Source organism: Zootoca vivipara, chromosome 9 (assembly GCF_965207765.1).
Source record: "Zootoca vivipara chromosome 9, rZooViv2.hap1.1, whole genome shotgun sequence".
Classification (NCBI taxonomy): domain Eukaryota; kingdom Metazoa; phylum Chordata; class Lepidosauria; order Squamata; family Lacertidae; genus Zootoca; species Zootoca vivipara.
The window spans coordinates 53,778,116-53,805,940 of NC_142592.1; the positions used below are offsets into that span (position 1 = coordinate 53,778,116).

At 43.2% G+C, this 27,825-nt stretch overlaps 1 protein-coding gene across 2 annotated transcripts in view; it reads left to right on the forward strand.

Annotated features, from left to right (window-relative positions):
• Positions 1-27,825, forward strand: part of TMTC1 (transmembrane O-mannosyltransferase targeting cadherins 1) — a 145,887-nt gene that overhangs the window by 112,694 nt on the left and 5,368 nt on the right. For both annotated transcript variants that reach the window (XM_060279968.2, XM_035126789.3), the window contains 4 exons: positions 6,860-6,968; positions 12,400-12,502; positions 26,248-26,383; positions 27,228-27,372. In XM_060279968.2, coding sequence (XP_060135951.1) covers positions 6,860-6,968; positions 12,400-12,502; positions 26,248-26,383; positions 27,228-27,372 — 493 coding nt within the window. The remainder of the gene's footprint in view (positions 1-6,859; positions 6,969-12,399; positions 12,503-26,247; positions 26,384-27,227; positions 27,373-27,825) is intronic.

Genomic DNA, 27,825 nt, shown 5'->3' on the forward strand with positions numbered 1-27,825 from the left:
TCCAGATGTTTTGGACTACAATTCCCATCCTCCCTGACCACTTGTCCTGTTAGCTAGGTATCATGGGAGTTGTAGGCCAAAACATCTGCCTGTTGTAGACCAGCATTCTCCTAGCTGTGCTAGTTTTCTACTTGCAGGAAACTTTTCATAGTTGAACATCTTTTTTAAAAAAATTAAAATCCTCCACCTGCAACCTAAAGTGCTACAGTTAATTCTGCCATCTTATTCCACATCACTTAGTTTTAGTAGCTTAGCCCTAGCAACCACAGTTTCCCATTCTCCCCAGCAAGACTGTTAAATTCCTGCTTTCCCAGAGTCCCCTTTCATGCCTCCCTTACTTTTCTCTGATTAAACTGCTGCTTCTGTTTCCTCTGTCTTCTCCAATTTCAGCATCTTTTACTGGAGCTCCAGGCAGCTCCAGTCTGGATGGGAGATGGGCAGGTGTCTGTAGTGCACCTAGCATGCACCTGCACACTAGGAGCTCTTTGTTATGACTGCAGTGTCAGTAGCACAATGGAGAGGAAGTGAGAGAGATATCTCCCTCTTTCAGTCTCCCCACAGCTGGAGAGCTACTGCCCTAACTGGGCATGTGTTATGGGGATTTGGGGGAGCAAGGGTTTTTGAGACTCAAATTCATCTTGACTTAGAAATAAACCATACTCTTTCACACAGAGAAAATAGTTCAGCTTGTTTCCTATCCAGAGGAGATGATGCTCTTATGTGATTGTCCATTGCATGCCCTAATGGGAGCCGGGTCTAACAGCCAGGCAGCAGGAGACTTTAGAAGCCCTAGTAGGTCATGGAAACCCAACAGGATGGGCTGAGTGAACTGTGAAAAGGTATCATAGCCCAGGGAACTGTTTATAGGGCAGCAGAGCACAGATCTGGAGGTTCCTGGTGCTTCCCCAGCAGCTGAATTCAGAGAAGGTAGGAAGTATAGCCAGCCAGGTTCTTTGTTTTCCTGCAATATACGTCTTGCCCTCAGGAAACAAACACATACTCCAAGTGATTCCCCCTCACCACCCCCACCCCCATGCAGCAGATCCCTTGGTCACAGGCAGGAAGAGCTTCGTAGCCCATAATTCTTCGAACTACTGCTAAATAATGTTTATATGCTGTTTGACTTTGCAGTGTGTTGTGCAATCATGTGCTTGTGTTTCATCCTCAACTCTTTCGTATGGTGGACCAAGCAGATGGGAAACTTACCGGTAACACTGAAAGACAGTTGCCCTGTTCAGCAGAACCGATAGCCTGCACTAGTAGGTCTCAGGTGCCACATGGAAATGCTAGCAGGGCCAAAAGCCAGGAAAAATTCCATGGAGATACTAGTTGTATGTGTCAGCAGCTACACACTGTGGAAATGTATGTGTGTAAGTGGGAACAAGAAGCACCCCCCTTTCAGACTGGCACCATTGTGCAAGGTGTGGCAGCCCTGTATCCCATGTGAAGGAGCCTGCTAATACCATCATTGCCTTCACAGAACCCTCACTGGGTTGTGAGCGCAGGCAACAGCCTAGAACAGGCATCCCCAAACTGCGGCCCTCCAGATGTTTTGGCCTACAACTCCCATGATCCCTAGCTAAGAGGACCAGTGGTCAGGGATGATGGGAATTGTAGTCCAAAACATCTGGAGGGCCGAAGTTTGGGGATGCCTGGCCTAGAATGTTCCCAGAGGTGGAGGGCAACAAAAGATGTTACATGCCTTCTTCCCAGTTCTCGGATGTTTGACTATAATTCTAAAACATAGTTTACACTACAGGAACAAGCCTCAGAGAAGCTTCGGTTCACATGCTCCCCCCTCCTGCTCCGATGTCAGGAGGATGAGATGAGAAGCATTTGTCTCTGTTTTGAAACTAATCATAGTTTCTCTTTGTTCAACAGGGAGAAACTGTGGTTGGTTTAAACCATGGTTTATTGAAACAAGCTAAGAACAAGCTACACTTTATGATTCTGGCTTGTTTCAACAAACCATAATTTAAACTAACCAGAATTCCCAGTTCAGATGTAACAAGAAAATCTGGTTAGTTGAAACCAGGCAGTGGCAATTTCTAATTTCTTCCTTGTGACCACACCAGAGGGGTGGGGTGGGGGGTGTCACTCTAAGGCTTGTTCCTGTATGGCTAAACTATGTTTTATCATTACATCTGAAATGGGCCAGTGTTTGTTCTTGAGTAAGCTACTGCACCAGCATGTAAGCCCAAGGCTCATTCCCATACTTTCTAAACTATAATTTAGTGTTAGGTCCAAACAAGCCAATGTAGCAGAGGCAGACTTCCGATTCTAAACCCAGCTTCCTGTCTACTGGACCACATTTATCTAGTCTTGATTGTAATGACTGATTGTGTGTAATTGTGTGTCAGCTGCTTCTCGGCCTAAAATGGAGCCTCTATCTGGAACAGGCCCAGAGCACCATATGTAATTCAGGCTGCCACATAAGGGATGCTATAATCTTTTTATTATCTCTTTTAAAAATGCACATTGTTCTCTGTTCAAATATAAAAAAAAGCCATTAACAGAAAAAAGAGGATAATTGAGAGGACTACATGGTGCTCAAGAAGCATGCCTGTGGGTAATAAAGATTTTTTACTGCTGCTGAGTGGGTTTCTTAATCCTTTAACTTCTGATACTGGCATTTCCTTCACTCTTGCCAAATCTTTGGGCAGAGTAGTCATCAATTTTCCATGTCACTGAAATGTTCCACAGATACTCAAGCCAGTGACCTCAGATGCTTTAATTTGAATTTTTATTTATTTATTACATTTCTGTAGCCCCCTTCATGCAAGGATCACAGGAGGAGGCGCATGAGGAAGGGCCTCAGATGATGATCTATAAGTTGACACATTAGCTGACCTTTCATTATTCAGCAGGATAGGGGAAGGTGCATAAGCCTTCATTTGACAGGGCTTTGATAAGTTAGTTTCAATATTGTACTGTGGGCATTACTTCCCCAAAGCAACTGTTGTCCCCCCCAGAGGTGCCTAACCTATGCTCCTTCCTATGTTGCTAGACTACAACTGCCATCACCTCTGGTTAGTGACCTTGATTACTGGGGCTGATGGGAGTTGGAGTCCTGCAACTTCTGGAGAGCAGTAGGTTAGCTATCTGCTGCTTTATAAAGAAAAAAATGCCCCTGCTGTAAAACTGAGTGGTGGTGGTGGTGGTGGTGGTGGGGCAATATATAATATTTGCAAAGCCACAAATATGATCCTCTAAATTTCCCAGCTTATTAAAAAAAAAGAGATGATAGCTTGTCTGTTGTTGATTTTATGCATCATGAAAATGTATGCAGCAGACATAACTTTTTCTGGATAGTCTATCTTGAAAATGTAGATGACATACCAAGTGTTAAAACAACCAGGTATCTGCACCTGATTGAGCCATGGGTGTTTAAAGATGCAGGTGTGTTGTCTGTACTTTACAGGAAACACCAGTGTGCCATTAATTTTCTGATAACAATTATTTTGTTAATGTAAAGTAGGGGATATAGGTTGATGGAAGTTGTAGTTCAGTAACATCTGGAGGGCCACAGGTTCCTTGCGAAGCTGCTTGTCCAGAGAAAGGATTATTCTATATTCCCATCCCTTGTACATACAATGTATTACCAACAAAGAGTAGTGCATTGAAGAGAACCTGCAGAGCAAGTGAGCTGGTTCAAAGCAAACCACACAGGAAGGTGCCTTGTACCTTCTGCATTTGTGCATCCAGCTCGGTATTGTCCGTTCTGACAAAGAGTGGCTCCCTAGGTTCTCTAGCAAAAGTCATTCCTCTCACCTGCTACTGGATCCTTTTAACTGGAGGCGCCAGGGCCTGAACATGGGACCCTTTTCAGGAAAAGAATATGCTCTATTACTGTGCTGTGGCCTTTTCCCATATTCTACATTGGAAGCAGAAGATGGAGGGACATGTTCCAGCATAGTTGTCTCTTTTTTGGAAGTAGGTATGGGAAGGGTGTATGCACACAGGCCAACTTCTAAGAAAGGAAATGTTTTGCTGAAGCATCCGTGTATATAGTGTTTCTTGAAGCAGCGCACACACAAACCATTTCCTTGTTGCACTTTTAAATGTGGGAGTTGCTTGTGAGCCTGCTCCAGCTGGTTTAAAATACGCAGGGGAAACGGCCCTCAAAGAGTAAAATCCCTGGCAGGGCCGTCTCGAGCAGGTCGGGCGCCCTGGCGCTGAGGCGCGGAGATCGCTCCGGCGCCCTCGCAGTGCGCAGTATGGATTCCACACGGCTTTGTCGCGCAGTGCCCCCTCTCCCGGCCCGGCACCCTGCGCCACCGGGAGTGCACCTAGAGCCAGGCCTGATCCCTGCCTTTGGATGTCTGAGAGGAAGACTGCTCATTACACAGAAATGTATGCCATAAAGCTAAGACAGCTGAGATGGAGGGAAAATGGCTGAACAGAAGGGCACTTCACCACTCAAAATGATTCCCTCAGCCATTTTCCTTTACATGCCTGTTAGTGCTTTGTTTGCATCTAACTTTAGAAAGCCTTCCTCACACACAGAATGGGAGACTATCAGTAGGGAGTCCAATGTCATATTATGCTCTTCAGTCGTGAGCAGCCAAGATGGCGGCATGGGCAGGCAGTGACAGAAGCAGTGTCATTATTCCCTCTCATTATTTCCTCAGTTATGTTCAAATGTTCAAATATAGTCATGTTCAAATATATAAAAGGATGTCATATAGAGGAGGGAGAAAGGTTTTCTGCTGCTCCAGAGAAGCGGACACAGAGCAATGGATTCAAACTTCAAGAAAGAAGATTCCACCTAAACATTAGGAAGAACTTCCTGACAGTAAGAGCTGTTCGGCAGTGGAATTTGCTACCAAGGAGTGTGGTGGAGTCTCCTTCTTTGGAGGTCTTTAAGCAGAGGCTTGACAGCCATATGTCAAGAATGCTTTGATGGTGTTTCCTGCTTGGCAGGGGGTTGGACTGGATGGCCCTTGTGGTCTCTTCCAACTCTATGATTCTATGATTCTATGATTCTACTGTTGGGCTTCATCATGCTCCTCTCTTCACTTTTATATCCCTGCTTTTCCCTATGGCAACCTCAGACATGAAAAACGGGGGGCCTGTTTGAGCTTACCATGCCCTGTGCTGATTTTATAGATATGGGAGTCAGAAGTAGAGAGGGAGAGAGAGACTACCAGTAAATGACTTTAGACCAAGATATTAAAGCTAATGGCTCCCAGAGGGCAAGTGTGCTCCTTAATCAGTGCTTCTGGGGAACTTTTCATTTGTTGAGCCATCTCCTGCTGATTCACGGGAGGCCCAGGTCTCACTAAGCAATTTGTAGTTTGCCCTTCTCAGGGACTTCAATTCTGAAGGCAAATATTGCAGCTGATTTTTTAAAAGGTGGACCACAGTGGAATTTATGGACAGTAATAACTTGGAACAGGTAGAAAGCCAAAAGAAGGTAGGCATCCTACACTGGCTCCTTGTAGAGTTAGCGTTTATCAAAATGACACTAGCTGCATTTAATCGTAACAATAAACTATGGTTTGTCATTACTGAACATGCTTGGGCCAGCTAGCTCCTTTTCCCACAGTACATCAATATTCTGCCAGCATCTGGAGCTGTTAGCTAAGGTTGGCATGAACATCTGAAAGAAACCGCAAATTTCCCCCTCCCAGGTTAAACATTTGCACTTGGCACTATATGACTTTCAACATGTTTTCCTTCGCTGTCAGATTTACATGCAGTAGGCTCTGATGTATATACATTGACCTATTTGCATAGCTGGGCACAATGTTTTCCATTTCAGTTTCACTCCTTCTAAAGCAGGAAATGGCGGCTGCAGGTGTACTGAGGCTAGGACACAAGAGAGGCCTGTCTGCTTCCAAAAGCAGCTGCCCAGTGTCTCCCCCGCAGCAATGTCTATAGTAATACAAAACACGTGAAGCATGATGAAGTCACATTCTCAGAATAATTATGTACTCTTTGTTAATAAAATGTTATAAAGAAGAGAGAGGAGGTGGCACAGGGCTGTCACTTTCAACTTCGACCACATATATGTCATAAAGTCTAGCTTTAACCCCAGACACCCAAAGAAACCCGAGAACTGTAGCCTGTGGTGGGTGCTGGGAATTGTAGCTCTGTTGCAGGTGAACTACAGTTCTCAGGATTCTTTGGGAGAAGCCATATAAATTTGCTTTAAATGCACGACGTGCGATTTGACTAGTTTTACGTTTTAACGACACCAACCCAGCCCACTGTGGTCCTCTTCCTCCCAGCATGATGCTGGAGCACATATGGAGAACCAGCATGTAAAAATTAGACTGCTAAGCATCTCTAGTCTATGTGGAGTTTCAGAAGTAGAGAAAAACGATTCCCTCTGCCTCCTTCCTGGAGTACGAGTCAGAAACTGAGAAGATTGGGTTGCATGATTCACAGTGAGAACCACAAAGTTCCGTATACAGATCCTCATCTCCCCCCCCCCCTCCAGTATTTTGAGTTTTCCATCAGGCTGGTTTGCTTCACTCAGGTTCCCTGGGAGATTTGTGTTGCCCCGATACAATAGCAAATGGAAAGAAGTGCTGACAAGGGAGAGAAGAGGCTTTTGTAGGAATTGCATGTGCAGCCCAGCAGGTTACAGAAAACTTTGCCAGCAGGTGCCAAGGCATACAACGTAGCTCATATCCAGTGGCGGCTCCCACTCCTCTTTGTGCTGTCAGGCTGTGCAATATGATATTGCCCCAGGAGACGCTCGATAGAAGAAAATTTAATTATCTAGCCCTTTCTGAAAAGAAGACAGGCACTTTCGAGTCTGTTAACGGTATTTTTAATCAATTGGTGAGCTGAGAAAGTTGTTAAGAGAACTGCCTTCTCTCTCCCCCATCCAAATTCCTATGACTTACAGGTCCCGGGGGAAGAAGGAAGAAGCTGTTCTCTTACTGAGAGATTCCATTCAGTATGGACCAGATTTTGCAGATGCTTACTCCAGCCTCGCTTCACTGTTGGCTGAACAGGTAACCAGTTCCATTCCAGTTCACCACCTATGCTTTGTACTATATACTAATTCTACTTTTCAGCTCTGTTGGGTACATGCAGGAAAAAAACATGAAATTGTTAAAAATGAAGGCAATTCTATACCAACCTAGCCCGTTGTGTGCCGGTTTCTGTGCCTGAATTATACCACCTGTAAAAAGGATGCATTTTATATTGTGGTGGTCCCCCCTCTATATCCCATAATTTGTTCTATTCTGTTGCTCAGGAGAGGCATGGAGCTGTGGAGGCAACAGCTGCTAAACTTGCATAATCGCCCACCAAAAGTCTCATGCATGCCAAGGGATGTTAGACACATTCATGTGTTCCTTGCTGCACGTACAACATGGGAAGCTGTCGTTTGTGGCTCATGTATCTCAGTACTATTTACACAGACTTGCAATATCCGGCAAGAGAATGTTTCCCAGCCCTAGTTAGATAATACCTGGGACTGAATGTGGACTTTGTGCATGCAAAGAGTTATAGGGTTAGTGTTAGGGTTAGTAAACAGCATACAACTTTTGAAGATACAGTGGTACCTCGGGTTACAGATGCTTCGGGTTACAGACTCCGCTAACCCAGAAATAGTACCTTGGGTTAAGAACTTTGCTTCAGGATGAGAACAGAAATCGGGAGGCCCCATTAGCTAAAGTGGTACCTCAGGTTAAGAACAGTTTCAGGTTAAGAATAGACCACCGGAACAAATTAAGTTCTTAACCCGAGGTACCACTGTATACCTCTTGCCTGTCTCAATGAGGCAGGTGCCCCATTTTGCAAATATGTAAAACACTTAAGAAGCATCTCTGAAATGTTTTCATTTATTTGTGTTTACTTATGGAAAACTAATGGTTATGTCAAAAAAAAGTACTATCGTAGGCAGGCATCTTTTCTCTCATTCACTGTAGGTATACTGTTACATCCATGTAGGTTGATAAGGCCATATGGAAAATAGTGCAAGGATAAGGAAACCAGGGCTTTGCCTTTGGGATTCTGATGCTGGGTTGCTTTATCATCGCACACAGAGTAGGGAGCCAGTGCCGCATACTGATTTTCCCTCTTTGCAGGTGGGGCATGAGTAAGGCTGTCTTCATTTTGAACCGCCTCCAGAGAATAAACGAAATTAATTGCTCTCAGTGACAACAGACTTAAAGAGTATGGATTTTCAATAATGTGGAGCACCGGTCATAAGGCCATTAGAGCAATAACTAATATTGAGTCAAAGAGGTTGCGAGTCAAAAACGTTGTCCCCTTAGCAGCAGTAAACCTCTTGTCTGCAACAACGATAGAAAAGGTAATAGGAGAGGCTCATTCTTGACCTGCCCGTTCCCTTAAGACATTATCTCATCTGAGGAGGTAATAACATGAAGCATCAGTAAAGAATAGTTTGGTGAACTGTTAGGATCATATGTTTGGGTCACTTGTGAATCGCCCTGTGATCCTTGGATGAAAAGCGATATAGAAATTTAATCAATAAATAAAATATACGGGTCTTCACTGACTCATCAACTTTTAATTTAAAAAATGGTCCAGGGCAATAGATGTGCTGCAAGTGGATAGCTCAGTTGGTAGAGCACAAGACTATTAGTCTCAGGGTTTTGGGGGTTGAACTGGATGACCCTCGTGGTTGGGGTTCCCATTGCCCCCAGAACCATTGAAATGTCCTTCCCCACAACTTTGTGGCATGTGAACATGGTGTCCCCATTGTGGGAGGGGCAGCGTTGGCTCAAATAGATGTAAATAGATAAAGTATATTTTCTCAGTAGCTCCAGGGGAGCCCCACGGTCTTATTAGATCTGATGCTTTTAATCCCCACTGGGATGGGAGTCTCTGATGCACTTCTTCTCCTTCCACCATGGTAGCATTCCCCAACGTGGTGCCCTCCATATATATATATTTTTACACTGCAGCTCCCACCATCCCTGACCATTGGCCATGCTGGTGGGGGCTGATGGGAGTTGTAGTCCAGGAGGGAACCAGGTTTGGGGAGGCTGCGCTCTAGCAGTGTGTGCAGCTCTGACTCCTCCCTATTGCTAATGCCATCCCTTGGTAGACTGGGTTGGTTTTGGGAGTGCCCAGGAGCTGCAGCAAAGGCTCCTTCTGCATGGTGTGGGGCTTGGCAGGTTACCTGGGGGCGCACAAAGCAACAGCGCTACTAGCACTCCCACGCTGCCAGACTTAACAGGAGGATCAGGTCAAGCGGTAGAAGTCACACTTTCTGCAGCGACTATGAAGTAAGCAGACTGATTAATTGTGGGTTCTGGATTTATTTTTATTATAATCTGGGAAAGGGAGGAGGAGGAGGGAGCTTTCTGATTGACTCAGTTGGTCCTGCACGGCACGTTTCCCCTTGCAATGTAAGAATCTAAAATGAGCCTTGACGTTCCTTTGCTCCAGTAGTTGTAAAAAGGGGCACTTAAGATTAATGTTCCATGCTCAAGGGAGTTGGGTTGTAAGTCAGCGTAATTACCCTGTCCTCCCCTCGAAAGGTGGTTTTCAAATGAGAGCAGGCTTGCAAAGGGAGGACGATTACACAAGCCAGTGTTGTAGTGAGCCCCAAACTTAACTGTGAGCACTTTGCTGCTTTTGAAGATTATGTACCTTTAAGAAGAGCCGCTTCTCCTGTGATGCTTGTGGAATTCAAAGCACTATAGGGATAGCTCAGGATAGCATAGAATCATAGAGTTGGAAGAGCCTCTGAGGATCATTTAGTCCAATCCCCTGCAATGCAGGAATATGCAGCTCTCCCTTTCGGGGATCGGACCGGCAACCTTGGCATTATCAGCACCAAACTCTAGCCCAGGCATCCCCAAACTTCGGCCCTCCATATGTTTTGGACTACAATTCCCATCTTCCCCGACCACTGGTCCAGTTAGCTAGGGATCATGGGAGGTGTAGGCCAAAACATCTGGAGGGCCACAGTTTGGGGATGCCTGCTCTAGCCAATCGAGCTATCCAGCATGAGTCTCTTAATCTCAGGGTTGTGGGTTCAAGCTCTGCGTTGGGCAAAAGACTCCTGCATTGGTCCAAATGACTATCGTGGTCCTTTCCAACTCTACAATTCTGTTATTCTTCTGAGTCCCCCAACCCCCTGAAACTTGTTCCCATTGGAATGCTTAAGACATTGGAAGTTCAGGAGGTGGTGCTTGATTTGGTTGTCTACTGGCATTAGGCAGCTGACCTTGTGTCTCTGGTCGATCTAGAATCAAATGAGGTTTTGCTTTGCTTTTTAATGAAGCAAAAATGGATGTCTTGCTAATGAAACAACCCCTGTGTTGCAGACTTGAGTAAAATACCAAAAAAAAGAGGAGGCAACACGTCGACCAGTTCCACGGGCGAAATATATCTGTTTTTATCTTTGCAAAATATAACAACATGCGAGACAGTGATCCAAGGTAATCATACTGTTTCGGTTTGGTCTTCTTCTTCAGTTTTTTAACTACAAAAAATAAATCAAATAAATATATATCATTAATTATGTCATACATCATATTAAGGCAGCAGGGGTTACATATGTGTATGACCCCTGTTCCGCAGATTGCATACAAACGCTAGGGTATGTTTTATTTTTGTATTTTGTATTTTCCTGTATTTTTTCAATGTTAAAATATTATGGACTGTATAGACTCGTGTTCATGCTGGCCATTATATTTTGCAAAGATAAAAACAGATATATTTCCCCCGTGGAATTGGTCGACGTGTTGCCTCCCTTTTTTTTGGTAAAATGGATGTCTTGGGCAGGAATCCTCCTTCAGAAGCATATCGTATTATTGAGGCCTGAAAACTACAAGATTATGATTCAGGGCAACTTAAGTGGGCATGGAGGAGACTTGGGGGCTTCAGTGTTTGCAGTTTGTGCAGATTTCCCCCCCCCCCTCGAAAACACCTTCTGGAGTTAAAGGGGCATTAGACACTGTCTTCCAACTGTTTATCCATCTAGCCCAGTATTGTCTACTGTGGTCGGAGTCCAACTTGAGGACTCTCCCACAACTTGATAGCTGGTCCTTTAACTGGAGATGCCAGGGATTGAACCTGGGACTTTCTGCTTGCAAAGCAGAGGCTCGGAGCTATGGCATCTCAAGCTTCCCCAGTGCAACCATGGCAAAGCAAAGATGGGAAGCTCATGTAGTGCATTTTAAAGGGCCACAAGAGCTGTGAGGTGTGGGTGCTTGAAAAATCCCTGAGGGGGAGGAACATGAGTAACAAAAAGCCTGCAGGAAACAGTTGCAAGAGGCCAATGCAGCTTCCCCTCTGGAAATTAGGAAACATGTTATAGACGACACCAGTACCTGGGGCCTAAACCATGAACGTTTTGATCTATGTCTGGGTCCTTCTCTGATGAGCAACTTAGAAAACTATCTTGGGAAGACTTGCCTTTTCGTCGAGGCTTTCCCTGGCCTGTAAGACTAGACCCTGTTTGACATGCCTGCAATGCCTCTATATGCTTTTATGTGTTTTTCTATTGATGTATTTTTTTTAGATTGTTTAAACTGTACACTGCTTAGAGGTTTTTGAAATACTAAGCTGCATATAAATGCTTTTAAATAAAACAGTTAAACAAAATAAATATATTTGCTTGGGATGAGTGAACCCACCCAGTTCCATTCTGCGTAGTTTTCATGGATTGTGAAATGAAATAATGGTTTTCTGTCAAAACTCCAGAGTGGTTCACTTACACCAACAGCCAATTTTCCTTGTGTCCTGAAGACCTTTGTGCCTTGTTAGGACCTAGCAGCTCCCAAAGCTTTTGTCCCTCCTGAAGATTAACAGAAGGAGAATAAACGCTGTAAAATCCTTATATGTACAGGTATGCTCAGTTTGCATAATTCAGATTCAAAAATCTGAGCACAATTAAATACAAAAGATTTTAGCGCATCATATGCCCCCATCTCGAATATATGCAGCTTAGCTGTGAAAATCTCTCCAGTGGGCTCAGATTATTCTCAAGCTCACCATGTGTGATGATGATATCTCACACAGCACCTGCCTGCCTACTTCTTGACCCCGATGAGTACAGACCCTTTCATGGATATGATTCAGCGTTATGCCTCACAGCTCACTGTTCTTTGAAGTGCAGGCGCAGCTGCCATGCAAGCAGAAAGCGTTTCCCTCTGTTCTTGTGCCTATCTGGGGCAGCAGCAGCATCATGCTCACCTTCAAGCGTATCACAGGAGCTTCTGTTCTCATGGGAACATTATGTTTTCATCAGTGCTATTAATGTACTTCAGTCTCTTATATGGCAACTCTGCTCTTGCATAACATTCTCAAGCAGTCTCCTATGCATGCAGAAGAAAATATCCTGAACCCTTCCCCAATAAGCCCATAAGTATTTCAATGAAGGAAATGTACAAGTAGCCATAAGTAGCGAGGCTGACAGCCCTCTGGGTAATCACGTTTGCTAACTCTTTTTGTGTTAAGGACCAATTAAAAGAAGCAGAGGAAGTGTACCGGGCTGGAATAGAGAACTGTCCTGAGAGCTCTGATCTGCACAATAACTATGGGGTTTTCTTAGTAGACACAGGTAAGTACATACTGCATTGGGGTTATTAGATATATTCTGGGACAATTATTTTTATCTGTGTAATTCAAAGTGCCCGAAAGGGAATGTGGCCATTCTGGTTGCCATCTGTGAAAATGAACCCAAACTTCTCCATTTGTCTTTGGTTAACTTTTGTATGTGTCGAAAAGCCCTTTCCATTTTTGGCAGTTTCGATACCTGTTGCAAACATACCCAAATTACGGTACTTCAAAATTGTTCAGCAGGCTTTGGTCCCCCATCAACTGCTGCTCCTTTTCTGTCCTTACCTTCTTTTCCCTCTTGCCCTCATCTGCCCTCACCTCCCGCGGATTAACTGCAGTGACCAGTCCAGTTTTGTCTATGATGTTGCAGTGTTACATGTGACTTGGTGATGTCACAGACATTTGTAAATGAAACCACATGGTTCACCACAACCAGAGAGATTAAAAGTCAGGGAGGGTAAATGAGGCCAAGCATAATGAAAGGAGAAGAACTGTAACAGTGCAATCCTACACCCCACCCTCCAAACTTAACAATGGTGTGTGTATCCCCACTTCCGGTTTTGCCGCGGATCGTTTCACAGGCAGGAAAAAAGAGCGCTCTAGCGCTTCTAACTTTGCTGGACAAAAGGGGGTACCCGCGTGGCTAGCGGACCCCAAGAAAGGTCGGGGAGGCGATCCTCGTCCGAACGGTCGGTCGTGTCCGTGTGTACTCCGGATAACTCGTGTGTATAGCGCGAGGAAGAAAGAGACCAGGACACTGCGACGCATTAAGAACAGCGGGACCAGCAGAGACAGCCAAACCGAGCCTGAGCGATCACGTCGGTAAAATTCCATCTATTTTAATCCCGTTCGCAAACCTCCGAGCGTGTTTAGAACTAAAGGAGAAGGGGCAATAAAAGCGCTGAGAGCGTCCCCCCCCCTGCACGCAGCGAGATATATAATTGCAAAAGAAGTAAGACGGGGGAGAAGGGAAGGAGTGAAACGGAAAGTTTTTAAAGAGACGCTTGAGGGGATAACCAAACGTTTATTTAGGGGGGAGATATATGGACTAATTTACTGGAGCCTGTTGGACTTAGAATTGAGGGAAGCACACGCACGCAAGTCCTGAGTCGTGTAACAGTGTGGCAAAAGGGAGAGGGGAATTTTTTAAGACAAAATGGCGACAGAGCGACAGACAGTATGACTAAGCAGCAAAAGTGCTAAAGAACGGGGAAGTGTAGGGACGTACACCGCCAGGAGTGTCGGAGAGTTAAAGGGACACTACATAATTAAGGAGAGACAATATTGACAGTCAGCGGCTCTAATAAAGCCTGCTTTTCCAGTGATCTCCCTCCTTTTAACAAGCAAGTGCGACATCGTGTGTCCAAACAGAGGCATGCCACAGGATAACAAGAAACTGGAGAAGGTGAAGAAACTAAATGCTGAGACCTCACAACAAAGAAGAACTTCATTAACCAACCATGAAATGGAACTTAAAGAGCTGATTCTGAGCCTAAGGAGCGATATAAGCGAAATAAAACACGACCTAGCAGAAATTAAGACTGAGATGAATGAGAGGGTGAAAACCTTGGAAGATAAGGTGGAAAAGATTGAAGAGAAATATGAAACCATTGCAAAGGACACCCAGGAAACCAAAAATCATCTGGAAAAACTGGCAGAGACTTCAAATAAAACGGCAGAGACTATTCAAGAGCTCCAATCTAAAAACCAAGTTATAGAAAAAACTGTGGATAAGATCTCCAAGGAAAAAAGAGGTGGTAAGAAGGAAACGGAAGACATAAGGAAAGAGCTTGATAAGCAAAAGGCGGCTTTTGAAGCCCAACAAGATGCCTTGGCTCTTATGCAAATGAAATTAAGAGAAAAAACCCTTCGTTTTCGAAATATCCCAGAATTACCACAAGAGAACATCGAGATCAGAGTGTCTAAAGCCTTGGCGAATTGGCTGCAGATAGATGAGAGAGAGATAGAAGCAAGGATTGAAGAGGCTTTCAGGATCAACTCCAGGAAAGCAAGAATGAACAACTGGCCGGGAGACTGCTTGGTGTCCTTCACGACCTTATGGCTCAGAAATAAAATTCTACAGACTAAAGGGAAAAGGAGACTGATGATGGACGGTGTCGAGATAGTGGTCATGAAGGAAATCCCACCACACTTTCTTCAGAAAAGAAAGAAATACCAATTTTTGACCAAACACTTGCAAGCTAAAAAGATCTTCTTTAAATGGGAATACCCCGAGGGTCTTTCACTTTTTTATAAGGGGAGGTGGAGAAAGTTTGAGACGCCGGACTCTGCCGATAGATTTTACAGGACATACTCACAACAACTTGGGGGGGAAAAGACTGGAGAGACTAAGGAGAGACAAGAACTGAGAGAGGAAGAGACGGAAACTGAGGTGGAAGGCGAGGAAGGTGAAACAGTGGCAAGTGATCTTGATGAGGCTGAAGAAGCAGGAGCGATAGTAGATTAATTTTATAACAGAATTGTGGGTTGGACTTTTTTCTACTCCTGACCATTACCCCGTGTCTGTTTTTTCTTCCTTTCTCTTCCTTTGTCTTCTTCTCTTTTCTGTTCTCTTCTTCTCTATTTTTTCGTAGCTTTTCTTTCTTTTCTTCTTCTTTTTCCTCTAATCATTTAATTGGTTATTTCGAATAAATATGAGTATTAAAGTAATTTCTTGGAACATTAATGGATTGAACAATAAGAAGAAGAGGAACAGGACTAGCCATATACTGAAAAAAGAAAAGTGGGATGTGATATGTCTCCAAGAGACACATGTAAACATCAAACATGAAAGGGTTTTAAAAAATGAAAAATTGGGCCTAGATTTTGTAACATCAGATACGAAGAAGAAGAGAGGAGTGGTGATATATATAAAAAATAAATGGTGCCCAGAACTGTTATGGAAAGATAAAAAAGGCAGGATCGTAATAGTGAAGACACGGATTGAAGGAGAGAATTGGATCTGGGTGGGGGTATACGCCCCGAATGGTAGCAAGGTGGCCTTTTTTAAGGAGCTAGAGGACCAATTGATGAAATATCACGGAGATAAAATTATACTTTTAGGAGATTTGAACGGAATCAAAAATCCAATCTTAGACAAATCAGGCCCGCCCCAAAAGAAAAAACAAAATAAGCTACCAAAAATTTTTGATGAACTGACTGGAAACCTAGATCTGGTGGATGCGTGGAGATATAAACATTCCTCTCAAAAAGATTTCACGTTCTTCTCCCATAGACACCAGGTGGCGTCTAGAATAGACGCCATTTGGATTCCCAGGGAACTTGTTTTGAGACTAGCAAAAGTGGAAATAAGTTCACGCACCTTATCGGACCATAACCCGGTATGGTTGACGTTTGCTCCAGAGGTAAAAGATAGAAGATGGAGGCTGAATGTGTTCCTGTTAAAAAACTCAAAAATAATCCAAGATGTATCAACACAGTTTAAAGACTACTTAGATATAAATAATAGGGGAGAAGTAGACCCTACTATAGTCTGGGACGCTGGGAAAGCAATGCTACGTGGGTTCTTCATTCAACAAAATGCAAAATGGCGGAAAATCAGAGAGGAGAAAAAAGTTAATTTGCTACAAGAAATTAGAAAGAAGGAAAAAAAATTATTAAAAAAGGAAAATGAAGCCATAAAACATGAATTAAAAATTTTAAAATTGGAATACGAGAAAATGATTGATGATGAATTGGATCAAAATTTACAATTTTGGAAATACAAAAATTTTAAATGGGCAAATAAACCAAGCAAATTATTAATCTGGCAACTAAAAAAGAGACAAAAAGAGAAAATTATTAATAAGATTGAATTTAATGATAGAATTCTAGAGAAACCAAGTGAGATTGTGAAAGCTTTTCAAAAACATTATGAATTGGTTTACCAGAAAGAAGGTGCGAATTTGGAGAAAATAGAAGAATTTATTAAAAAACATAATATGCCATTAATACCATCAGATAAGTTAAGAGCGTTAAATATGGAAATAACAGTAGAGGAAATAAAGGAGACCCTAAAAACGATGAAAAATGGCAAGGCCCCAGGCCCAGATGGCCTCCCTATGGAATTATATAAGTCCCTGGATGAAGTAATGTTGGCCCCTCTGAAAGAATTATTCAATTTAATACTGGATAAAGGTACTATCCCACACTCTTGGGAAGAAGCGCAAATAATCTTAATTCCAAAATCAAAGCTAGAAACTCCAACCCCGAACGACTTTAGACCAATCTCGCTTCTGAATAGCGACTACAAGATATTTGCAAAATTGTTAGCGAACAGATTATCCTCCATTTTAGAAGATATAATACAAAAGGATCAGGTGGGCTTTGTGAAAGGCAGATTCGCCAAAGATAATATAAGAAATGTTATTAATATTATAGAACTTCTAGAAAATAGAAGAGACAAACAAGCCGCAATTCTGGCCGTGGATGCGGAAAAGGCTTTTGACAGGGTGGCCTGGGACTTCATGCTAAGATTGCTAGAAGAGGTAAAAATGGGGGATAGATTAGAAAGGGCAATAAAGGCCATTTACATTTCGCAAAATGCTAAATTAATTATTAATGGAAAATTCACGAATAAAATTAACATCACAAGGGGGACAAGACAGGGGTGCCCTCTGTCCCCCATCTTATTTATCATCACGCTCGAAATTTTATTAAATACAATTAGGAAAAGCGAGGAAATTAAAGGAATTGTGGTGGGCAATAAAAGTTATAAAGTAAAGGCCTTTGCCGACGATATTATAATAACATCAGAGGACCCGATTACAAGCATTCCCAGCGCCATCCGGCTGATAGAAGAATACGGGGAATTGGCAGGCTTGAAAATAAATTATAACAAGACAAAATTGTTAGTCAAAAATCTTGAAGTAAATGAGGAAAAAATGTTGCAAGAAACCACAAATCTCAAAATTAGTAAAAAAATGAAATATTTAGGAATTGAGATGACAACAAAAGCAATCGACCTGATTCAGGATAACTATATAGAAACGTGGAAGCAAATTAGGAAGAAATTTGACGTTTGGAGGAAATTAAAATTAACATTTATGGGTAGAATCTCAGCCGTAAAGATGTGCGTGGTGCCTAAGTTGAACTTCCTTTTCCAAAACCTTCCATTGTTGGGGATGGAGAAATATTTTAGGGATTGGAAAAGGGACATTGCGGAGTTCATTTGGAACGGGAAAAAACCCCGTATAAAACATAAGATCCTGATAGACCATAAGGACAGAGGGGGTTATGGCCTCCCAGATCTGGAAATTTTTCATGATTCAGCGGCATTAGTCTGGATTAAAGAATGGGTAGTTTTAAAAAATTCGGATCTATTAGATTTAGAAGGTGATGGGCTAGGACACGGCTGGCATTATTATTTGATGAAAGATAGGATAGACAAGAAGAATTTTTTCATGTTCCATATGATCAGAAAATCTTTATTTAAAGTTTGGTTAAAATATAGGAGATTCTTTGAACCAAAAACCCCTTGGTGGCTTTCTCCAGCCGAACTATTGGCGGTGAGAAGACGTAATATGAATAACACCTGGCCCACATACCGTATGCTCTTGGAAGAAAAGGAAGGAACGTTGAAATTGAGAGAATATGAAGAAATAAAACACCACTTAAATACGTGGTTAGATTATTTTCAAATTAATCAGAGATTACAATTGGATAAGAAAGTGGGATTTGAAAAGAATAAATCGAACCTGGAGGAAATTTTAATCGATAAGGAAGGTAAATATATTTCGAACTTATATCAGATACTATTAAAGTGGGAAACAGAAGAGGAGCTAACAAAAAATTATATGATTAAATGGAGCCAGGATTTGGGAAAAACAATTAGTATGCAAAAATGGGAACAATTATGGAAAAGAGATTCTAGATTTACGCCAAATTATGATCTGATTGAGAATATATTTAAAATGCAAAATCAATGGCATTTAACACCGGCTAAACTGGCTAAAATGTACCCAAATGTAAGCAATATCTGCTGGAGATGCTGTAAAGAAGTCGGGACATACGTTCATATTTGGTGGAGCTGTGACCTCATTAAAGATTTCTGGGAACTAGTCTATAAAGAGTTAAAGAAAATCGTGAAATACTCTTTTAAGAAACAACCTGAGATCTTTTTATTAGGGATGTTAGGAGAGGACATAAAACCGAATGATAGATGTGTAGTGAGTTATGCAACGGTGGCAGCTAGACTCTTAGTGGCAAGAGCATGGAAATCTCAAGAGATTCCAAAGAAGGAGGACTGGTTACATAAATTAATATTATATTACAATTTAGCAAGAAAACACGAATTATTGAAGGAAACAAATGTGAAGGATAAATTAAAAAATTGGGAACCACTTACCATTTATCTTAGTACACACATAGATAATCCGTCTCTTCTCTCCGACGTAGCAGGATTCTAGAATAAAGAAGAAAAGGATTAAAGTTATGGATGTCATATTTCTAGTTTCAAATGTATATGTGTATATGTGGATTATACTTATTCTCTTTCCGAGACAGTAAGACTCAAGGATAATGTAGATAAGTTTATAATTATCTGGATATTATTTGGATGGTAATATTCTGCATTATTATTTTCAATTTGGATTTTGTTTCTAATTGTACAAAATTGTAATAATGTGTGTGTGATGAAAATAATTATAACATAGATAAGTCTAATTTAGGTTGTGAAGGAATAGGGTTGGGGGTAAGGGCAGGGGAGGGGAAGGGGGACTCTGGAGGTAGGGGGGAGGGGGATTGTGTTTTTGGGCCTGTTCTGTTTAGTTGGAATTTCTTTTTTCTTTTTTATTGTTGTATATGTTTAAATCTACAATAAACTTTATTTTTTATAAAAAAAAAACAATGGTGTGTGTATGTGTGTTAGCATAGTCCCTCCCACTCAGCCTCCCACCTGCAAAAAGGTGCATAGCTGGTTATCAGGGCAGGTATGCAGTGAGCACTAGACATTAAGGTCCTTAAAACCCTAGGTAACTGAAAGTGTGAGCCTATGCTTTTAGAACAAAGAACCATTTTAGAACCATTTAGAAACATTTAGAACCATTTAGAACAAAGCACCATTGAGTTCAAGAGGGCTTACTCCCAGCCAAGCAATCACATGCACACTTTCATGAGAGTAAGTTCCATTGAACTCAGTGGGGGCATATTTCTGATTGACATGTATAGGATCACACTGTAAATGAATAAATTCATGAGTCAGCATCCACATTGGGTGGTCATTGGAAGTGCTCTTGGAAGGGTTTGCAATTAGCAGTGATGTCCAGCTGGCAACCTTCCTGGTATGTGCTTGTCTTTTCAAGCCAGCAGAGTCTTGTCCTGCTTTCTGTCTGGGCCGCCAAAGGGTTGCCTAACATACCCTTATGGTGATGCACTATGACCACTTTGAAACCATGTATGCTTCGGCCACTTCCCAGGCTTTCCTGCTGCAGCTCAGTGGTGGCTCAGAATTGCTCATCAGCTCCTAGAGGAAGAGTGCAGCTGCTGCAGAAAAAAACCAGGCTTTGCAGTGGGCTTTCTTTGTCCAAACACAAATGCTGTGACTTGGAAAAGGAAGCATGTATGTTTTCTCAGCAAAGGACTCGTGGCAGAACGTGGAGTCTTTCAGATCCAGCTTCTGTAGCTTCGGTTCCCTCCTTGGCATAAACATAATAGAAGTAGTCACTGCAAATGGCACATCACATCATACATTGACTTGAATTTGAATAGTGGACCAAGAAAGTAAGCCACTCCTTTTGGCTCTCAGGTTGCCCCCTTCAGACAAATGGCTGAGCTGTTGACAGGGAAGGTTACACAACTATCTGGGCTTCCAACTGCTGCAGCAGAGATAAAATAAGGGAGAAGGTGCATATTAACTCTCCTGAAAGCCACAGCAGGAAAAGTAAATTTTGGTGATGCTGCTGCCTTTATATTGTGGTGACAGGCACCCTATCAAATCTTGAGTCCAGCCAGTTTTCCACCAATCAGAGAGTATGCTAGTGATGGGGTAGCCGGAGGGAAAAGAAATATGCCAGCTTTAACGCTGCTGTACTTCCCCACTCTCAAACCTATTGCTGGGTGGGTTTGGGGGGTAGGATTTGAGGGAATGGGAGAACTTTAGATCCAGCAGATCCAAAACCTCCCCAGAATCATCCTGGCACACATACACTTTGGAATAATATTGCCTTCTCTGTCTTCTACCCTTATTGTGTGTGTTTTTTTTAAAGAATCAGCCAGTCTGAAACCTAACCCCTCCCTCTTTTTTACTGCAATGAAATGAGCTGTATTCTATTTTTACTAGGCAGAAATGTAGGGTAGATGTTTTCTATATATGTATTTTTAATATCCCTACTTTGTTGGGGTTCATCCCATTCTCCTCCTCTTAAGCAGTTTATTGTAGCCTCAGAATAGCCCCTGGACACCAAGCAGTGCCAGAGTTGCTTTTCTGTGGTGGGAGAAACTCTTCCTCTTTGCCTTGATCTGCATTCTGCATGAGAGGGCAGGCACCTGCTCCTTAGGCTGCAAGTCTGTTTTCTTCTGCAAAGGTCTCGGATGAGGTCAGGGTAGAGAATCTCAGCACTTTAAGTTTAGAAAAATAAAAAGTAGTTTTCTGAAAAGCCCGTTGGATGCACAGTCTTGCCTCAAGAAACCTGGATAGGGTGATAAAAGGGGCCATTTTTATTCCTTTCACGGACTGTGATTATTAGCATCGTTTCCAACGTCAGAGGCATAAGAAACACACGGACGGTTTGAGGAATATGTCTCTCACTCAATTTTGCCCTCATACTGTCATATATCTCCTTGCTCCCACGCTCCCCAAAGACGGTTTTGACAGCACATAGGGAAAGCACAGCAATTAAAAGTGCTGGGGATTGTGACAAATCTTTCTGTTGCCATCTGAGCTTTCCTGCCAGCGGAGGTGACGGAGAGGCCTGTCACTGTCAACCCCGACTCTTCCCAAACCTCAAGTTAAGGCCTTGGGATAAAATGCTTTACAATAATATGAAGCTTTAACTAGCTTAACTGTGGTTCAGCCAGAAACATTTTAATTTGCTTATAGACGCTGCTCAGGTTTAACTTGCTCCTTGAACTCCAAACACTTGGTAATTCTTTTGTACAGGTAATTCTTTTGTACATTCCTCTCCTTACATGGATTCAGTAGTCAGATGGATTTTTATAAGAGATACTCTTGATGAGAACACACTCACCTTTGCTCTGCATTTCTAGGCATTTCCTGGTCAGTGTCCAAGTGCTTTTGTTTGTTTTTGTTTGCCCCTTAGCTTTCCCCCAGGTAAGCCCACTCTTTAATGTAGGATCGGAACAAACAGCCTAACCCTACCTTGCAGGGTTGTTGTTGTTGTGATTAAATGAGGGGGGGGGAATAACCATGTACTCCACTTTGAGCTCCTTTGAGATAAAGGTGGAATATAAGCACAATGAATAAATGGCTTGCAAAGACAGTGGTTTTCAACCAGTGTGCCATGGCACCCTAGGGTGCCTCGAATGATAGTCAGGGGTGCCGTGGGCGACACTGGCCTCTGTCCCTCTTTCCTTCCCTCCCTCCTCTGATTCCCTCTCGTGTCTCTGTCTCCCAAAGGCTTACACAACTGATAGCTGAAGCAGCCCTGGCTACAAGCTTCCCAGGCGAATGGTGCCTCTGGGGCTGACCAGGCAGTGCTTCCCAGGCCCCTGTGGGGCAATGTGAAGAAACACCTCTCTTTGAGGAGGGGGCAGCTCAGAGACCAGGGGTGGCAGCAGCAGCTTCCCAGAGAACTCCCAAGGAGAGGGGATAAGAGAGGAGGCTGAGGGAGCACACCACAAGGGAGAGTGCTTGAAAAGGGGTGAGGGGCTGGTGGCTCTGTAGGCAAGTTGTTGTTGTTTAGTCATTTAATCGTGTCCGACTCTTCGTGACCCCATGGACCAGAGCATGCCAGGCACTCCTGTTTTCCACTGCCTCCCGCAGTTTGGTCAGACTCATGTTTGTAGCTTCGAGAACACTGTCCAACCATCTCATTCTCTGTTGTCCCCTTCTCCTTGTGCCCTCAATCTTTCCCAGCATCAGGGTCTTTTCCAGGGAGTCTTCTCTTCTCATGAGGTGGCCAAAGTATTGGAGCCTCAGCTTCAGGATCTGTCCTTCCAGTGAGCACTCGGGGCTGATTTCCTTCAGAATTTATAGGTTTGATCTTCTTGCAGTCCATGGGACTCTCAAGAGTCTCCTCCAGCACCATAATTCAAAAGCATAAATTCTTTGGCGATCAGCCTTCTTTATGGTCCAGCTCTCACTTCCATACATCACTACTGTAGGCAAAGGGTGACATAATTGGGCTCCCCCACAGGGGTGCCACAGAAAAAATGTAGTTGGTCAAGGGAGCCGTGGACTCAAAAAGGATAAAAAACCTCTGGGCCAATACATTTAGAGGTTTATAATCAAAACCAGAACCACAGTTCATATCCTGAAAGGTATAGAACACTAACACAGGTACAAGAGGCACAGATGACATTTCTTCCTAGCACTCTTGCCAAGAGGCACCACACTTCGTTCTGTAACCATTGCAGCTTCAGAGTGGTATTCAGTGCTATCCGTACTCAGAGTAGACCCACTGATGTTATTGAACATGACTAGCTTAAGTTAATTAATTTCAGTGGGTCTGCTCTGTACAGGACTAGCATTGAAGGTACCCATAAAGGTGCCCAAGGTAGAGTTCATTACAGTCGTCTCGATTGGCCTGGATAGTTCACTTGGTTAGAGCGTAGTTCTGATAACGCCAAGGTTGCAGATTTGATCCCCATATGGGACAGCTGCATATTCCTGTGTTGCAGAGTGTTGGACTAGATCAGTGTTTCCCAAACTTGAGTTTCCAGCTGTTGTTGGACTACAACTCCCATCATCCCTAGCTAGCAGGACCAGCAGTCAGGTATGATGGGAGTTGTGGTCCAACAACCGCTGGAGACTCAAGTTTGGGAAACACTGGATTAGATTATCCTTCGGGGTCCCTTCCAACTTTGCAATTCTGTGATTCTATTGCTGTGAGAGATGTGAGTTTGCGGCGAATAAAACAGCTGAAGGGTCTTGATTTACTGTAAATATGCATTGGCCTTGAGGGCATGACTGAAAGTTTCAAATAAAGTGAAGTTAACGAGGTTCCGCTCCCCCCACTTTTTTTAAAAAAAAATCTTAAACATTGGTTATTTTTAACCTTGACATATTTATTTGCATTTCACATGCAGATTATGTATGCATACTGCTGTGGAAGATGTTTCCATGTGACAGCCAGTGGATTCATGTACAAAATTTATCTTAAATAGCTGTTTGCTTCCCAAGGCTAGCAATCTGTCACTTTTCTGCAGGATGAAATTAACATCAACACATCGGTTGTGGGTTGTTGACTTTTTTTAAGCATGAGACACTGATGAATGATACTACTTAATCAGTTTACACACAGCTTGAGCGCTCTCTTGCTCTCTTCTTCTCTGCTGTAATGGATTTCTCCAAAATTTCATCTGTCACGTCTGTCCATGAAAATTCAGTCAAGCAGCTCCATCCTGTGGCGATGCATAAATACAGTCTTAGGTTTTGCCACTAAAGGACACTTTAGACCAAACCAGTCTATTAGATAGAAGGAATAAAATACCTGTAACTGTGCTGTTCCCCCCCCCCCTTATTTAATGTTAGTGTCTTTTTTAAAAAGGTTTTCTTGCAAGCTGCTTTTAGCATCATTAGAGGAGCACGTTATACTTTTATTTACATCATAAACGAAGACCACTTCTGCCAAGTGCAGGTGGTTACCTTGAACAAGTAATCTCCACCCCACTAACTTCCATGAACAATGCATTTGTTTTCACATCAGCCCTGTGGGGTCAAGTTAGGCTGTCCTGTATGGTGTAGTGATTAGGGATGCTACACTTAAGTCTCAGGTTCAAATCCCCACTCTTTGATGACAGGTCTTCTCTTTTCATGGAGGAGAGGGCTACTAGCCATGAAGGCTAGCCTACACAGTTGGAGGCAGCAATGCTTCCAAATACTAGTTGCTGGAAACCACAGGAAGGGAGAGGGCTCTTGTGCTCATGTTCTGTTGGCTGGTTTCCCATAGGCATCTGGTTGGCCACTATGAGAACGGGATGCTGGGCTGGATGGGCTAGATGGGCTATTGGCCTTCTCCAGCAGACTTATCTGAAGGTTCTTAAGTTGAACTGGGTAACCTTGGACTAATCAGCATCTCTCCGCCTAACCTCTCTCACATAGTTGTTGTGAGGATAAATATGTTTGTGTGTATTTGGAGAATCTTTGTATATGAGTACTCTTTGGGTTTGGTCAGTCAACCAGCTACAAATCCACCTAACAGTTAACTTGTTCAACCCACATTTTACCAGCTTCCTCCTGAGAATATCATGGGGGACTTTGTCAAACACCTTACTGAAATCAAGATACACTATGTCCACAGCATTTCCCTGGTCCATCAGGTTTGTAATTCCATCAAAAAAAGAAATCAGATTGGTCTGGCGTGACTTATTTTTGAGAAACCCATGCTGGATCTTAGTAATCACAGCATCCTTTTCTAAACGTTCACAGACCAACTGTTGAATTATCTGTTCTAGGACCTTCCCTGGTATCAATGTCAAGCTCACCAGTCAGTCGTTACCTGGGTCTTTCCTTTTCATCTTTTTGAAGATGGGGACAACATTTGCCCACCTCCAGTCTGTAGGGACCTTACCTGTTCTCCAAGAATTCTCAAAGATAATAGACAAAGGCTGTGAAATTACACCCACAAGCTCCTTTAGTACCCTTGGATGCAGCTCATCAGGCCCTGGAGATTTGAATTCATTTAAAGTAGCTAGGTGTTCCCTTACTACCTCTTTTCCTATCTTGGGCTTCAGCTCCCTCCTTACATCATTTATTCTATTATCACCAAGTTGGGCATCACTTTCCTTTTGGGTGAAGACAGAGACAAAGTAGGTGTTGAGTGTTGTTGTTGTTGTTTAGTCGTGTCCGACTCTTCGTGACCCCATGGACCAGAGCACGCCAGGCACTCCTGTCTTCCACTGCCTCCCACAGTTTGGTCAGACTCATGTTCGTAGCTTCGAGAACACTGTCCAACCATCTCGTCCTCTGTTGTCTCCTTCTCCTTGTGCCCTCATTCTTTCCCAACGTCAGGGTCTTTTCCAGGGAGTCTTCTCTTCTCATGATGTGGCCAAAGTATTGGAGCCTCAGCTTCAGGATCTGTCCTTCCAGTGAGCACTCGGGGCTGATTTCCTTCAGAATGGATAGGTTTGATCTTCTTGCAGTCCATGGGACTCTCAAGAGTCTCCTCCAGCACTATAATTCAAAAGCATCAATTCTTTGGCGATCAGTCTTCTTTATGGTCCAGATCTCACTTTCATACATCACTACTGGGAAAACCATAGCTTTAACTATACAGTCCTTTGTCGGCAAGGTGTTGAATAGTTCCGCCTTTTCTCTGTCACCCAATAGCATTTCTCTCTGTTCCCTACGCAGCTCTTCAGCTCCCTGCCCAGTGTCTCATATTCCCTTACTATGTGTTGAAGGCTATGTGTGGCATCCTGGTTGCCTTGGAGGAAAGGTGGGTTTAAAATGTTATACAAATAATACAAGAGATTCAGGTGACCTAGGATTGAAGAACACAGTTTTTCAGACTCTTCTTGAAGGTGTGGTTCATATGCATTCCCAAATGCATGAGCACGAACAGAACCCATAATAGTTTTGCAGGATATGTAAAGAGAAGCCATAACCAAACCCTCTTTATTTCCTAGGATCTCCAGAGACTGCAGTTTCCCACTACCAGAAGGCCATTCAGCTTAGCCCCAGTCATCATGTGGCCATGGTGAACCTCGGCAGGTTGTATCGCTCCTTGGGGCAGAACAAAGATGCTGAAACTTGGTACAAACGGTAAGGCAAGGCAGGATGTGTGTGTGTGTCACTTTATAGTGTCAAATTCCTTTCTTGGGGCTCAAGGCGTCTAATTCTAAGAAATCCCAGATACAGTGGTACCTCGGGTTACAAACACCTCAGATTACAAACACTTTGGGTTACAGACTCCTCTAACCCGGAAGTAGTACCTTGGGTTAAGAACTTTGCTTCAGGATGAGAACAGAAATCACACGGTGGCAGCAGTGGGAGGCCCTATTAGCTAAAGTGGTACCTCAGATTAAGAACGGTTTCAGGTTAAGAACGGACCTCCGGAACAAATTAAGTTCGTAACCAGTGGTACCACTGTATTTACAAAGGAAAATGTAAACGCCAATTTTCTGAACAAATGATGTAAGCGATAACTTCATAATGCACTTGGCTCCTGTCATTTATTGCAACTGTAGTAATTTGGGTTATTTCCTGAAATGCAGAATAATGTAGTTGTTGCCATGGAAGTAAAGCCACAAGGAAGGCATCAATAGGTGAGGGGAGCAGTGATCATGACGATAGAAGGAGGGGCAGGGGGAAGACTGGATGAAATATCCTCCCTGCCGCCGACTGCAGAACGCCTTGTTGTGAACCTTAGGGAAGGGCTTTAGCTCAGTAGAAGAACATCTGCCTTGTATGCAGAAGGTCTCAATCTCAATCCCAATGGTATAGACAATACTGAGCTAGGAGAAACAATTGTCTGACTCCGTATAAGGCAGCATCCTATATAACTGCTCATGTATTTGTTTTGGAGCCTAACAGCAGGCACATTTCAATCCATGCTATTTGCTTCCTTGTTTCCACCGCCCCCCTCCTTTTGGTTGCCAACATTTAGGGCACTGAAAGTAGCACGGAAGGCTGAAATCTTGTCTCCTCTTGGAGCTCTGTATTATAACACAGGGAGATATGAAGATGCCTTAAAGGTGTACAGGGAAGCTGCAGCACTTCAACCATCCAACAAGGAGACTCGGCTGGCTCTGGTAAGTGTGTGTGTGTGTGTGTGTGTGTGTGGCAGAGGAGAGGGAGTTATATCATACTAACCATTGGAACCATAGCAAGGGCAACTTTCCTTCCATGAAAGGAGCAGTTCCTCTACTCCTGACTCTGTGAAGGTCAGTGGATTTCAGCTTTGCAGTTGCTTCTGCTTGCAGTTAGGTCTGGGAGAGGAAGTGGACTGTTTAGATGTGCCGCTAAACCATGGTTTTGCATTATGAGAATGAGCCATCCCCAAGCCTTGGGTTTGCACACTCCCACTTTTCTTCCAGCATGGCTATGAAGAAGAGTTTGGAGACTCCTGCTTCTGTTTTCAGTTAAGCACAGCTTGCTGTGTCGTTCAAACCCCACAGACTGTGGCTAATAGTCAGTATGGTTTGTTGAAACAAGGCAACTTCAAACTATAGCTTAAGAAGTTGGCTTGTTTCAACAAACCATAG